Here is a 14,732-nt window from a genome sequence, read left to right as displayed (position 1 = left end):
TGTTGCTTTCTCACTGTAATACAACTTTGTCTCACTGAGCTGTTCACTATCTATCCACTATATTTACCTTTCAGCAATCTTGGTATTCCCAACTGACGCAAGAGATGTTCCCAATACTGATGTTAGAGATGTTGGAAATTTTTTAAATTCCAAAGCTGCTTTAGCACGTGGTTGCTGCCTTCGTTCAATTTACGCAGGTCAGTTATTTTACGTCTGGTGCTCTCTCTATCGCAAATTCAAATGAACGACCTGACAATAAGCTAACTTCGTTGCTACGCAACCGTGAAAATTTTCAAAACTTCCAATAACGGGACAATTCCTGATCTCCGTTTGCATCTGTCTCTCCGCGCTCTCGCATACGTATGCCAGAAAGAGAGCGTACCGTGTGCCAGAGCGGGACGATTATATTGCCCTTTTCGTCTCTACGCTCCGTACCCTACATTTTGGATTCGGCCTTTCCGACTATTCTTGGTAAAGGCTGATACAAAATAATTTCTTGGTTCTTTTTACCGCTTCGACCCTCACAACTTTTTCTTGTAGAACCCATCCAGAACTGTTTTAATATCCGTATTTAGGTGCTCAGAAGTGCCATATACATATCTAAGTCCAATCTTATAAGGGGAAAAAACTTTCTTTTTTAACTCCATTCTGAAAGTTGTCGGTCTTTACACATTTATATGTACTTATATTGACATATTGTAGTTGATCGCTATTATAACTTTAGAGATGTACTCTGACCATAGAAATTCACTGAATTCACGAATTTTTAACAGATTTGCAAATATTTTTCAAGCAAGCAAAGCTGCAACTTTTACAGAGTTATCACCTAAAACATCAGCCCTATAAGATTTGTAGCTTCAATCATTGTAATATAAATGTGGACGGAGAATTAAAATTTTGATCACTGTTCTGAACGATAATACCTTGCAAAAGACAATTTTACTTTAACAGTTCAAATAAATTTAATAATTTGATTTTTTCAATAGTTCGATTAAAATTATTAAAAAAATGTATTTGATGTACAAAATTAAAATACCAATTTTTTAATAGAATATGATTAATTCATTTTTCTTCTCTTTACCTGAAACTCTCGGTTGTAAAGTTCGTAGCAATTCTCAAAAAGGAATTGATAAGTTGACCGAAGACATGCCTTTACACAATCTTTGACAACAGTGCTGGCCCTAGGTGGACTCGACAATTCCTGAACCTAGAGAGAAAATTTATTTAAATCATCTTATTCTGTCAAAGAAAAAAATCATTATTTACCTTCATGCGAAAAAAAGTTATACTTGTCAATAAATCGACGGTCGACTTTAAGTCCATTAGTTTTTCAGAACTGGATGCGGGGAAATTATTTCTATACATTGACAAATCAATTCTGAGTGAGTTGTGTAGCTGATCTAATAACTTAACAAATTTTTCTTTCTGTTAATACAGAACTTTATTAGAGTTCTTCCAAAAATTTTTAAATTTTTATAACACGTACCCCAAAATTGCTAGCTGCAAACCGATCACTTGCAGATACTGCAGAGGATGCTGTTGTATGCGCATAATAAGCGTTAATGTTTGCCAATAGTGTGCTCATTACAGCTGGTACTCCAGGACACAAGTATTTGGCCGAGAGGCAATGAAAGTGAGTCATAGCTTGATAAATGTTTTCAATTCCATACCGCATTGAAAACTCATCAACAATCTCCTCAGGAATTTCATCGAAATAAAGTTTCCAAGCGTCATCGCCTTTTTGGATTGGCAATTTAACCTTATAAATTTAAAATACAATTTTTTAAATTTTGTGGTAGAAATATAGTTATGTATGTTTTTAGGCATAGTACTTACCATTCCACTATTTTCTTCACAAAGATAATGAAAAAGATTCTCATGCAAGCAAGTGTATTGCACATGATAAGGAGCCACCTTTTCCTCGCCCTTTATTTCCACTGATATATGTAGTCGTATTGCGCCAGAAACAGCAGATTTATCAGTTCGCTTCTCCAGATTATACCATACATCCATTTCGCCAGAAAGTGTACGAACTTCGATAATCGTTTGTCCTAAAAAGTCGTCTGACTCTCGTGTCAATTTTTGTCGAAGTTTTGACTTTAAATCATTGTCTTCATCCCAAACGCGCACTTTTATGCGATCAGAGGAGTTATGACACTCACTGCACTCGCAACAAACAAACGATCGTTGAATAATACAAATGAAAATATGTTAAATTAGAAGTTAATATCTACAAAATACGTTTAAAGCCGTTCCAAACTTGATAAAAAAAATGATATATTCTTATATATCCATTTACAATGTTCATAGGGGACTCAACACCATAAAAGCCAAATGGAGGTATACTTATCCACATCGGGAACCGTAAAGTTATAGATATTTAAGCTATTTTTAAATTATAAATCTTTTAGACATATATATTACTTCAACGGGGTTAAAAAAAAACAGATCGCGTATATTTCTACAACTATACGCGCACCCGATCTAACCACCCCGGACATATAATAAATGGGCTAGCGATAAGGTCTTTAATGTAAAATCGGCCATGATTAAAATATACAGATGTCCTCAACCAATGCTCACATAGAAAATATGGACAACAGTACACCAACAAGTAAAAATGAAGTTCCCCCATATATTAAGTGTTACTTACGACTTAGAAGACGACTATACTATGCCATAATACTACAAAATAAGCATTCTATGAGCAGACCAACATATTTGCTTACAGATCCAAAGAACGATTTGATTTGATAGTGCGTGTTGGGACTTGTGAAAGCATCAAATAACATAATTATTTCTATTTAATTCTCTCAGTGTAACTAGCCGCAGCGGTCCACTAATTGCCCGTTATCAGCTGTACCATATTCTTTGTTTCTCCCAGATTCGCATGCGCTTTGTTGTTCTTTTGTAGCGCATGCACTTTGGGAGCTTTGGTGGAGCTTCTGCGCAAGCTCTTAGGTTTTATGCACTTGTATATTCGGCGTTGTTTGGATCGGCCGCTGCATTTGTTTTGGGTTTTGATTGATTTTGGTGTAAAAAAAATAGGGGCATGGTCCTCATGACACACAGCTCTGAAACAGCCTAACCTTAGTAGGTTAGGTTAGGTTAGGGCGGTGATGCAAGGGGGACATAGAATACCCCTCGCTTCCACTTGAGCCGCTAGGGCTCCTTGTGCTGCCGCTGGAGCAAGGGTTTCACCGAGATGCTACCCCCCTCCCTTCCTGTCTACCAGGGTGCATATATATGCCTAGACTACCTATGGCGGCCCATGGTCCCAGCCTGCTTTCTTTATGAAGGCAACCAGTCCGCGTGGAGAGATCTCTGAGAGATCGTTAAGGTCCGAGAGTTCTTCGGACCCGAAGTGTTTGAGTCTGAGTCCATATCTTAGTAACTTTCAGAAAAATAGTCTCCGAAAGTACAAAGAATATATAAGCGAGGACCCTTTAAACATAGACTTTGGTCAAAAGTGTGCAACGCAGTGAAGGAGACATCTCCAACCCTACAAAGTATATATAGCTCAGTTTTAAATCTATCGAGTTGAAACTTTGCACACATCCATCTTTCACACATCCATATAGTAGTATAGTTCCGTAGTATATAAGTCGGAACGGCCGGGATCGGCCGACTATATCCTATAGCTACCATATAACTGATAGATCGGAAATACCATAACTTTGGTGGTTTTTAAGTTAGAAATGGGACTCGGTGCAGATTCTACTTGGGGCAAATAGTACGATTTGCCAAATTTCATAAGGATCGGGCAACTATATCCTATATCTGTCATAAAACTGAACGATCGGAATTGGCATAATTTTGGTGTTTTTTAAGCAAGAATGATGAGATTTTCTACGGATTTTGCGCAATATAATCCAATCTGTAAAATTTTATAAGGATCGTCCCACTATATCCTATAGACGCCATATAGCTGAACGATCGGAAATGGAACAATCATAAATGCAAGGGTATATCAACTTCGGCTGCGAATTTTAGGGGGACATTTTCCTTCTCTTCGTTATTGCGAGTCCACTCTTCTTTAGGTGTATATTGTAACGAACTGTCGATACCCTTGCAGAGGGTATTATAATTTTGATCAAAACTGCAACGCAGTGAAGGAGATATATCCGACCCTATAAAGTATATATATGTCGGAGAGGAGGTAATTCAGTCTCTCGTTAGACATTAGACTGTAAGGTGTGACCATTGGTCGTGCGGGAATTTATCAGTCCTGGTATGATGAGGACTTAGTTTGCGAACTAAGGCCGTGTGTGGCTTCGTTGTGTTACTAGATCTGGTCCTTCTTTCTTTTTCATCTCTGCTTCGTATTGAGCTAGACGCGTGGACTTAACTGCTAACATTATTTGACAAAAGATGAGCAACAAAGGCAACAAGGACTTGCTGCATCAGCCAGAACATGACACGGAATACCACCAGGGGAACGAACAAAGAAATCCCGAGACCCCGCTAGAATCAGGCTTAACTTTTCCGACATCAGAAGTGGGATACGGCCCTAACCAAACTACTTCTAGAGACGTATTCGCTCTGTTAGAACAACAAAATCGGAACTTTCTGGAACTGGTTAAGAGGCTACAGATGCCTGCGAGTGAGTTGCAACCCACTAGCGAGATTTGCCTGCCAAAATATAATCCGGACGTTGCTGGTGTGGATGCCACGCAGTGGTGTGCTACGGTCGCCATCATCTTACGAGAAAAACCATTAAGTGACAGCGCTCTTATATTAGCGTTAAGTAAAGCTTTGGAAGGCACAGCGGCGCAATGGTTATCTCGAATATGTTACCCGGGAATAACTTGGCAACAGTTCCGGCAATTGTTTGAGCGGCGATACGAGACTTCAGAGACGCCGGCCGCCGTCATTTTAAATCTTCTTAATAGCCGTCCAGGCAATGGCGAAAGCCTGCCTGTTTTTGCAAGTCGCTGTGTGACGTCACTGTGCACAAAACTTCGCAATTTGAGTTCAGAACAAATTTCCATCGCGTTGGTTCTTGGGCTCATGAGCTAAAACTGCGGACATCAAATGTTACCAGTGTGGAAAACTAGGCCACAAAAAGCAAACCTGTATATCCGGATCCCAGGTTTCGACAACTGGAAAGGAGTGTCGGTCAGCGCAGCCCCGTCATGGAAGGACTATCGTAACGTGCTACAGATGTCAGGAGCCGGGACACATAGCCACTAATTGTCAAAAAAAAGTGCAGAACGCTGGATTGGGAGTCAGAACAGAAAAAAGAGTGGAGCTATGCGCTATAGTGGAACCTCAATCGAGTATGCTGGTCAATGGTGAGAGATTTCCAATAACATTTGATTCGGGAGCTGAGTGCTCATTAATTAAGAAAAGCGTTTCTAATAAGTTAGTTGGTAAGAGAATTCAAAACGTTGTTTCTTTAAAGGGGATAGGTAATGCCAATACCTATAGTACCTCACAAGTTGAATCAAACATCATGACCAGACGAATGTATGAAAAATAATATTGTAATCGGCAGAAAAATATTGGCTCAAGGGTTTACAGTAGAAGTTTCCTATGATAATTTTAAAATTGTTCAATCTAAAGTTGTAGACATTTGTGAAACCATTCAACCTACAAATTTTGATAATATTGAAACGGAAATGGTCGAAAATGAAAAAGAAATTTTAAGATCATTGTTAAAGCAACATTCCCTATCTTTTATCGAAGGCACTCCACAAACACGTGTGAATACTGGGGAAATGCACATTCGTTTGATTGATTCGACTAAGACTGTGCAAAAGCCAACCATACAGGTTTAGTCCAAGCGAAGCGTTAGTACGTGAAAAAATTAAAGAATTGATCGAATATAAAATTATCAGGCCTAGTAATTCACCATTTGCGAGTCCTGCATTATTAGTAAAGAAGAAAAACGGCTCAGCAAGACTTTGCGTTGATTATAGAGAATTAAATAAGAATACCGTAGCTGATAGGTTTCCATTACCGTTAATTTCAGATCAAATAGCTAGACTTAGGGGAGCTAAATATTTCACTTCTCTTGACATGGCTAGCGGGTATTACCAGATTTCAATGCACCCTGAATCAATACAATATACAGCTTTTGTTACCCCTGATGGGCTGTACGAATTTCTTGCAATGCCTTTGGGGTTAAAAAACGCACCTTCAGTGTTTCAGCGAGCTGTAATAAAAGCACTCGGCAGTCTTGCTCATTCGTTTGTAATTGTTTATTTGGATGACATATTAATTGTTTCAGAAACGAAGGAAGAAGCGTATGAACGTTTGAAACTTGTATTAGACGTTTTAGTGAAGGCTGGATTCACTTTTAACATTTCAAAGTGTTTTTTCTTGAGAGCTTCAGTGCGCTACCTGGGCTATGAGATAGGGTTTTCTCAACTGATGAAGAGTTTATATTTTCTCACATCTGAAAAGATTAGATTTGATTGGCAAACGCAACATGAACAAATTCGCAGTAAAATCATAAGGGTGTTAACAAATAAGCCTGTTTTAATTATTTTTGAGCCTCAATTTCTCATACAACTGCATACCGACGCCAGCTTTATCGGGTATGGTGCCATCCTTTTGCACCGCATAAACTCTAAACCCCATGTGGTTGAATACTTTAGCAGAGCAACTAGCCCCTGCGAGTCCAGATATACATCATATGTATTGGAAACGTTGGCCGTTGTGAATGCAGTAAAACATTTTCGTCACTATCTACATGGGAGAAAATTCGTAATTTTTACTGACTGCAACTCAATCAAATCTTCTCAAAATGAAGTCGAGTTGTCACCTAGGATTTATCGTTGGTGGGAGTTCCTACAAACATTTGAATTCAAAATTGAATATAGGGAAGGTAAACGTATGGCACACGTTGACTTTTTATCTAGGAACCCGGTGTGTCAAAAAAATAAGTCAATACCAAATAAAGTAGAAGAAAAACGAATTGACTTAATAGAAATATCGGAGAACTGGATACTGGTGGTACAACAAAAGGATCCAGAAATATCAGAAATCTTAACTTAGTTGAAGAATGACGATTTACCATTAGCATTAGTTGCTACTATGGGAAATTAGATCAAATGTTTTGTATAGAAAGATTCAAAGGAATTCAAGAACTCGTTGTTTACCTGTAGTTCCTCGTACTTTTAGCTGGTCAGTTATAAATCAGGTGCATGAGTCTATTATGCATTTAGGTTGGGAGAAAACACTTGTTAAAGTGTATGCTCATTACTGGTTTTCAGGTATGGCAAAATATGTTCGAAGATTCGTGGAAAACTGCATTACATGCAGAGTGTCTAAGGGTACGTCAGGAAAACCTCAAATGGAATTACACCCAATTCAAAAAATAAGCATTTCTTGGCACACTATTCACATAGATATATCGGGTAAATTGAGCGGAAAAAGCGATCGTAAGGAATATATTATTGTACAAATCGACGCTTGTGCAAAATACGTTTATCTATATCACTCCTTTTCCTTGGATGCTAATACTTGTATAAACGCAATGAAATCTTCGATTGCCATTTTTGGCGTACCAACACGTTTAATTGCTGATCAGGGGCGCAGTTTCACGGGCACAAAGTTTGTGTAATTTTGTTCTAGCCAAAAAATACAAGTCGAGCCAACGGTCAAGTTGAAAGGGTCATGAGTACACTGAAGAATCTTTTGACGGCTGTTGAGACAAGCTCTAAATCGTGGCAGGATGCATTAGGGGATGTACAGTTAGCTGTAACTGTACAGTTAATCGTAGCACTAAGTGTAGTCCTTTAGAACTTTTGATTGGTAAAGTTGGGCGACCACTAGGGTTGATACCTATTAGTGATACCGAAGATGAAATTGACAAGATTAAATCAAGGGAGTTGGCCGCTAAGAACATGGAGGATGCCGCTAGATATGAGAAGATAAAATTTGATAAAAATAAGGCTAAAGTAATAAGGTTCTGTGTGGGGGACTTTGTGCTGCTAAAAAACAGCGAGAGACAGCAAACTAAATTAGATCCCAAGTTCAGAGGACCCTTTTTGGTGGTCGAGGTATTGGACGGAGACCGATACGTTTTAAAATCTACACAGAACAATAGGCGTTACAAGTATCCACACGAAAGTTTGCGAATGTTACCGGTAGTGCAAATTCCAGAAGAGCTTGATGTAAATTACAAAGAACAATATCAGTTGGAAAAGTCTGTTGAAAAAGAAAGTGTTCGTGAAGCCATGTGATTGGCGATGGACGAGAGTTGCTTTAGAAATGTGTTTGATGAATTCGTGAAGCCATGTGATTGGTGATGGACGAGAGTTGCTTTAGAAATATGTTTGATGAATTCGTGAAGCCAAGTGTTGGGCGATGGACGAAAGATTTTTTTGATGAATTCGTGAAGCCAACTGTTGGGCGATGGACGAGTAATGAGATTAATGAATTTGTAAAGCCGTGTTCTTGGGCGATGGACAATTTAATTTGTTTGAAAATGTGTGAAGCCAATGTGTTTGGCGAAGAATTTAAAAATCGGCTTGTAAAAGTTTAGTTATGTATTTTGGATTAAGAAGTAACTATTTTAACTGATTAATGTATAATTTGAAAACGATTTATTGATTTTTTTTATGGAAATGGTTAATGGTTAGAGATATGTTAAAAATAGAAGTTTAGTTATGTTAATGAACATTATATGAAGTTAAGATTATGTGATTAAGTTCTTTGAAAGCATTTAATAAAATTATAAAGTGGAATGAAATTCAGATGTTGATTGTAGACACGAGGACGTGTATACGTCAGGATGGCCGTGTCGGAGAGGAGGTAATTCAGTCTCTCGTTAGACATTAGACTGTAAGGTGTGACCATTGGTCGTGCGGGAATATATCAGTCCTGGTATGATGAGGACTTAGTTTGCGAACTAAGGCCGAGGACTTAGTTTGCGAACTGTGGCTTCGTTGTGTTGCTAGATCTGGTCCTTCTTTCTTTTTCATCTCTGCTTCGTATTGAGCTAGACGTGTGGACTTAACTGCTAACATAATTTGACAAAAGATGAGCAACAATGACACGGAACACCACCAGGGGAACGAACAAAGAAATCCCGAGACCCCGCGAGAAGAAGGCTTAACTTTTCCGACATATATTCTTGATCAGGACCACCTCCTGAGTCGATATAAGCATGTCCGTCTGTCCATCGAGTATCGATCGGAAATGGCATAAACTTGCTATTTTTAAAGATGCTTAGAGCCGTTTTAAACATTTTTATTATAAAATTTATTAAATGGTGAAATTTTCCTACGAATCGGCCAACTATATATGCTTCGATATTAGGGCGGTTCGATTTGTAGGGGGTGAAAAAAATCGCTTAGGCACATATAATTTTTGGATTCTTGGGATCAAAATAAGAAACTTTGATCAAGAGACCATACCTCTAAAATGAATTCTGATGGCCCTCGTTTTAACGTGAAGGAAAAATCCTGTTTTGACCCATTTAGAGTGCCCCAATCAAGTCCAAATGTATGAACGACCCCCACTAACTTTGGAGGGTCGACCCACCCATGCTTGTGGTACTCCCCTAGGATCCCACAGGAGGGATTCTCCCTTACAAAAATATCACAAAATCTCTGCACTCTGTAACTCAAAACCTGTTGCTCCGCCCACCGCCTCTCCTCCTTTTCGTCCCTTGGTGGCCCCAGGGGGGTACCACAGGGGGGTATGGGTGGGTCGATCCTCCAAAGTTAGTGGGGGTCGTTCATACATTTGGACTCGATTGGGGCACTCTAAATGGGTCAAAACAAGATTTTTCCTTCACGTTAAAACGAGGGACATCAGAATTCATTTTAGAGGTATGGTCTCTTGATCAAAGTTTCTTATTTTGATCCCTAGAATCCAAAAATCATATGTGCCTAAGCGATTTTTCAATCGACCCACCCTATTCGATACATTATATATATAATATAATAATAAAAGCTGCTATCTAACTGCAAGGGTATATAAAATTTTGCTCCGCCCGAAGTTAGCTTTCCGTTCTTGTTCAGTTTTAAGACTTGGGGAATAAAGTATCGAAAAGTAAACGTTTTTTTTAAATTCGAAAAGATGGGCATTAGTGATAAAAGGGCTTGATAACGATATGAGAAAAATAATTTCAAAATTTCAAGGTTCCATTTTTGGAAAAGTTTCAACTCTAAATATTTGCAAAACGGGAACTAGGCCTTTAAAAATATTGATGGGCATTGATTATTACACTATTGGAAAACGATTTGATTAGTTTTTATACCCTTGCAGAGGGTATTATAACTTTGGTCAAAAGTGTGCAACGCAGTGAAGGAGACATCTCAAACCCTATAAAGTATATATATTCTCAGGATTACCTCCTGAGTCGATATAAGCATGTCCGTCTGTCTGTCCGTCTGTCTGTCGGTTTCTACGCAAACTAGTCTCTCAGTTTTAGAGCTATCGAGTTGAAACTTAGAGGGTTGGGACTTTCCACACATGTTGTGTTTGACCAAAATATCTTATGTACAAAATTTCATAAGGATCGGCCGACTATATACGATCCGCTATATATCTAATAATATAAGATGCGTGGCGCAACCTAGCGGACTGCGACTGAACTGGGTATATCAACTTCGGCTCCGCCCGAAGTTAGCTTTCCTTTCTTGTTTTCTATTATTTTGGAAAGTAGTCTTAAAGGGTTAAATATTTCAAAAACTAAAAGTTTTTTCAAAATTCAAAATTCTAAATTCTTGCCCATTGGTGGGCAAATTCAAAAAGTCAATTTTGGAATTTTTGAAAAACTTTAATCAATGTTCACGTTTGAATAATTTTGAAATGGAAGGTGGGCATTTGAAACTATCGATGGGCTTTGTTTATCACACCATTGGAAAACGATTTCAGTGTGTAGTTTGTATACCCTTACAGAGGGTTTTATAATTTTGGTCAAAAGTGTGCAACGCAGAGACATCTCCGACCCTATAAAGTATATTCTGGATCAGATTAATCTCCCGATATGAGCATGTCCTGTCCAAAAAATGACGAAAACTAAACTTTTCAATATTTCAAAATCTAAAAGTTTTTTCAAAATTCTAACAGATTTCCAGTGGTGGGCAAACGACATTATTTCGATATTAAAAAAAAAAATCAAATATTATAATTTTCGAAAATGTTTCAAAAATTTTCATGAACATCTTCCAACCGGCAGGAGGGCATTTTAAAATATTGATGGGCAATCGATTGCACCCTTTTTTTCAAAAACATTCTGATGGTAATTGAGATTTGAAAGACAAAACATAAGTGTAAGTGCAAATGAGAAAGCAAATAAGCAAAATGACAAAGGCCAAAGCTTCGAGCACTTCCAGTGCTGAGTCAAGAACAACGGCAAAGTGTGGCAACGCCGACAGTTTATTTGCGCCCCAGAAAGATCTTTATAATCATCTCACCAACTTCAAATAAACTTTCAAAACCCTTTCCAAGCTCAACTTGAGCTCAACTAAGCCAGCAATTCAACAAAAGTCAACAAGAGTTCGTAAGCACGGGTTTCCCCACTCACTTACATCGATGGGTAAGCGGATCAGTTTGAAGAAGAATTCATTACAGCGTTCTGTTAATATCCACGGAGTCGAAAACACTTTTTTCCAGCTAGCTCTCCGAGTCCCCCGTTCACCGAGCAACCAGCGATGGTTCTTCCTAAGATACTCTGCCTGGGGGCAGACGTCCAACTTCCAAAGCTTCCAGTACCCAACTTTTCTGGAAAGTACGGATACGGATTGTACGGATACGGTTCATACAACTTATTCACCAGAACCAGGAGTTATCAAATCTCCAGCGGTATCATTTCAGTGCAAGCAAGCACTGCCTAAAGAGCAGGACCGAGATATACACCAAATAGAACTAATGGGGATCGGATGGGACCTTGTCATCAAATTCTGTGATAACCCATGTCTGCAGATCACGCACCACATGAATGCCCTCTAAGACTTGCCTTTCCTCTCAAGGGAAATCTCATCAGAAATAAAGCATATGCTGAACGTAACCAACGTATGCATCAACAAATTCAAACGTCTTAAAACTAATATCCATTCTAGCACGCAGTCAATCATCTAATCTAGACTACCTATCTACGGTAAAAGCCTGGATGCATTGCTTTTGGAGCTCCAGTGACATTCCAAGCTTCGCCAGCTTGGAAACCTTCCTCAACAATCTAGAAAAGATGGACTAGTTCGCGTCGCTTCATTGAAGACCGTCTTTAGAACTTACAAGCGATCTCTTTCTAACTCTTTTCATTGCCAATCTCCACCTATACTAAGCCGAAAACTGAGGACGTCCAAGCATATCCAAGCAATATCCAAGGAAGAGCCATAAAGGAAGTAAAAACCAAAGTGGAGGAGAGCATTGGGTTTACTTGCCACGAGAGATTCAAGTTTACCCATTAATAAATCCTAATTGTGACCTAGAGTAATTAATGAAGTTCAATAATTATCTCTGGTTAGTCGGTTTGGATATAAAAGCCCTGACAAGAACTTTGCTCAACTATGACATACCGCATATGACATACCGCACATACCACAGATATGTTGATCAAATATAACATGTGTGGAAAGTCCCACCTCTCTTAAAAAACAACGAAGTTATGGCATTTCCGATCAATCAGTTATATGGCAGCTATAGGATAAAGTCGACCGATCCCGACCATTCCGACTTATGTACTGCCTGCAACAGAAAGAAGGGTGTGTGCAAAGTTTCAACTCGATAGCTTTAAAACTGAGAGACTAGTTTGCGAGAGACTAGAAACAGACAGACAGACAGACAGACAGACGGACAGACGGACAGACGGACATGCTCGTATCGACTCAGGAGGTGATCCTGATCAAGAATATACATATATACTTTATAGGGTCGGAGATGTCTCCTTCACTGCGTTGCACACTTTTGACCAAAATTATAATACCCTCTGCAAGGGTATAAAAATATACTCCTAAAGTATCCGCATAAATTTGTGTCAATATTATGCATTGTCTTACCCAAAAAAAATAAAATCTTGACCTAGCACCAGTTTTGAGTGTTTTGGAAAAGTTTTAACGTCAACTAATTTTAAAAACTTAATTATGTATTTACAAAAAGAGATGAGTTTGTGAAAAGACTTCGAGGATTCCCTCTCCGTGCGCTTTCGACGGCTATAGAAAATCGATAGAAACGCCCAATGAAGTACACATATTCGGAGAGCTCCGAGGAGTGGATCAAATATGTACGACGTGGGAAAAGTGTCCGCCATGGTGGCCCCAAGCCCACAGCTGCAAAGCAGGAGCCACGTCTCCAAAACAAGCTTAAACGATCCCAGGAAACAGCCATTCGCAGCGATTTCGAACAGTGACATTCTGCTCGGGGTTGTCAATAAAGGCAACCCCGGCGCAAAATGCCAAGGGAAGGTGGAGCTACAAAGTCTGTTAACACTTTGGTCAAAAAATCAGGCCCCTTCCTGTCTGCAAAAACGTGGAGTAGTTCCAGGAATGTGTGAAGGTCGTTGCATGCGTTTTTGCAATATATAACATTATCGAGGTAAACGCGGGCACCAAACTGTGTTGCGATGGATCCGCTGCAATGGGGTTGCGTTTATCTGTCGTGACGTCCTGAGAAGACCTCGAGGAAGGATCTGGATCCCGGCATCAATTAAGAACCCAAAGCAGATCCTCACCATGCTGCAAAAGTGCAACCCGACCCTTCCCACCCGACCCATTCAGATGATAAGTCTAGTTCAGGAACCATGGCTAGTAAGTGCAAGTGTTTCTGGGCTAGCAGCCAAAGACTACAAGCTGCTAGCAGTAAACACAGAAGTTCTCTTACTCTTTAAAGTATATATATTCTTGATACGCAGTCAGGGAGACATCTCTGACTCTTTAAAGTATATATATTCTTGATACGCAGTCAGGGAGACATCTCTGACTCTTTAAAGTATATATATTCTTGATACGCAGTCAGGGAGACATCTCTGACTCTTTAAAGTATATATATTCTTGATATATATATCCGTCTACGCAAACTAGATCCTCAGTTTTAAAGCTATAGAGTTGAAACTTTGCACACATCCTTCTTTTGTTTGCAGGCAGTATATAAGTCGGAACGTCCGGGATCGATCATAATGCTGCCATATAACTGATTGATCGGAAATACCATAACTTTGGTGTTTTTAAGTTAGAGAGTTGGGACTTTCCACACATAGAACGATCGGAATTAGCATAACTTTTGTGTTTTTTAAGTTTTTAAGTTTTTTTTAAGTCTATTTTGCCAAATTTTTAGAGGATCGGCCGACTATATCCTATAGCTGTCATATAACTGAACGATGGGAAATGGCACAACCTTGCCATTTTTAAATTTGTTTGGGGCTGTTTCCAACATTTTTATTAGAAAATGTATTCGATGGTGAAATTCTGATAAGGATCGGTTAACTATATACGATCCGATATATATATAATAATATAAGCTGCTACCTGACTGCAAGTATGTATAAACTTCGGTTCCCCCCGAAGTTTGCTTTCCTTTCTTTTTTATACCCTTGCAGAGGGTATTATAATTTTGGTCAAAAGTGTGCAACGCAGTAAAGGAGACATCTCCGACCCTATAAAGTATAAAGACCCTATAAAGGATCACCTCCTGAGTCGATATGAGCATGTCCGTCTGCTGGCTGTCGGTTTCTACGCAAACTAGTCTCTCAGTCTCTCAGCTATCGAGTTGAAACTTTGCACGCATCCATTTTTTTCCTTGCAGTTAGTATATAAGTCGGAACGGCCGGGATCGGT

At 39.1% G+C, this 14,732-nt stretch overlaps 1 protein-coding gene across 14 annotated transcripts in view; it reads right to left on the bottom strand.

Moving 5' to 3' along the window:
* The window catches only part of LOC6501778 (protein unc-13 homolog B), a 279,574-nt gene that overhangs the window by 119,482 nt on the left and 145,360 nt on the right, over positions 1-14,732 (bottom strand). For 13 of the 14 annotated variants that reach the window (XM_044717638.1, XM_014904016.3, XM_032455875.2 and 10 more), the window contains 4 exons: positions 1,837-2,161; positions 1,487-1,759; positions 1,267-1,425; positions 1,082-1,207 (listed from right to left, as the gene is read on the bottom strand). In XM_044717638.1, coding sequence (XP_044573573.1) covers positions 1,082-1,207; positions 1,267-1,425; positions 1,487-1,759; positions 1,837-2,161 — 883 coding nt within the window. Of the gene's footprint in view, positions 1-1,081; positions 1,208-1,266; positions 1,426-1,486; positions 1,760-1,836; positions 2,162-14,732 lie in introns of those variants that run through there. The other variant, XM_014904026.3, reaches the window with a different exon arrangement.

The sequence above is a fragment of the Drosophila ananassae genome (genome assembly GCF_017639315.1).
Source record: "Drosophila ananassae strain 14024-0371.13 chromosome 4 unlocalized genomic scaffold, ASM1763931v2 tig00000054, whole genome shotgun sequence".
Classification (NCBI taxonomy): Eukaryota; Metazoa; Arthropoda; class Insecta; order Diptera; family Drosophilidae; genus Drosophila; species Drosophila ananassae.
This window is presented reverse-complemented; position numbering and strand designations above follow the sequence as displayed.